The 564-nt window shown below is 52.7% G+C and overlaps 1 protein-coding gene across 1 annotated transcript; it reads right to left on the reverse strand.

Annotated features, from left to right (window-relative positions):
* Positions 1 to 43: 43 nt before the first annotated feature.
* LOC103399634 (glutamate receptor-interacting protein 1-like) lies at positions 44 to 514 on the reverse strand. The gene is made up of 2 exons (XM_008338291.2): positions 371 to 514; positions 44 to 239 (listed from the first exon to the last, which is right to left on the reverse strand). The coding sequence occupies exons 1-2, from the start codon at positions 489 to 491 to the stop codon at positions 49 to 51; spliced, it is 312 nt and encodes a 103-aa protein (XP_008336513.2). The 5' UTR covers positions 492 to 514; the 3' UTR covers positions 44 to 48.
* Positions 515 to 564: the final 50 nt, after the last annotated feature.

Consider the following 564-nt stretch of genomic DNA (forward strand, 5'->3'; position numbering starts at 1 on the left):
ACCCCTTTGACCAAACCAACCTACTGCTAAGCTACATCTCCCGTACAATTACCTCTCAGCAGGGCTGTCGGGGTCAATGTAGGCGATGAGCGGCGGCGACGACAGCGTTTCAGTGGCGAACACTCCTCCCTGCAGCTGCAGGCCGAACCCCATGATGCCGTCGCCAAGCAACGTCACTTCCGTAGTCTCCGTGTGGACGACCTGACCGGCAAGACCCACAGTGCTGGACGCAAGAGACACTAAGACGGAGACAAAGACAGGAAGGGGTCAAGACTCATAAACTGTACATAAGAAATGGACGTAGGTTTGTGGTTCGAAACCCTTAACGAAGGTTTGTTTCCAAGAAGCGGTAATCATAGAGCAGACTCACGGGAGCTCTTAAAGTCTTTCTTCTTGTTTTTCCTCCTCATCAGTGTGCTCCGGGGACTGGTGGGATACATGTTCCTGGGTACGGTGCTCATGTTGAGGGACGAGAGACTGTAGGCCGACATGGAGCCAGGGGAGAACGAGTGACTGAGAGCTGAACACAGAGAGAGTGACGGAGATGGTGAGATGATTTTTTTT

Source organism: Cynoglossus semilaevis, unplaced genomic scaffold, assembly GCF_000523025.1.
Source record: "Cynoglossus semilaevis isolate Cse_v1.0 unplaced genomic scaffold, Cse_v1.0 C18881860, whole genome shotgun sequence".
Taxonomy (NCBI): domain Eukaryota; kingdom Metazoa; phylum Chordata; class Actinopteri; order Pleuronectiformes; family Cynoglossidae; genus Cynoglossus; species Cynoglossus semilaevis.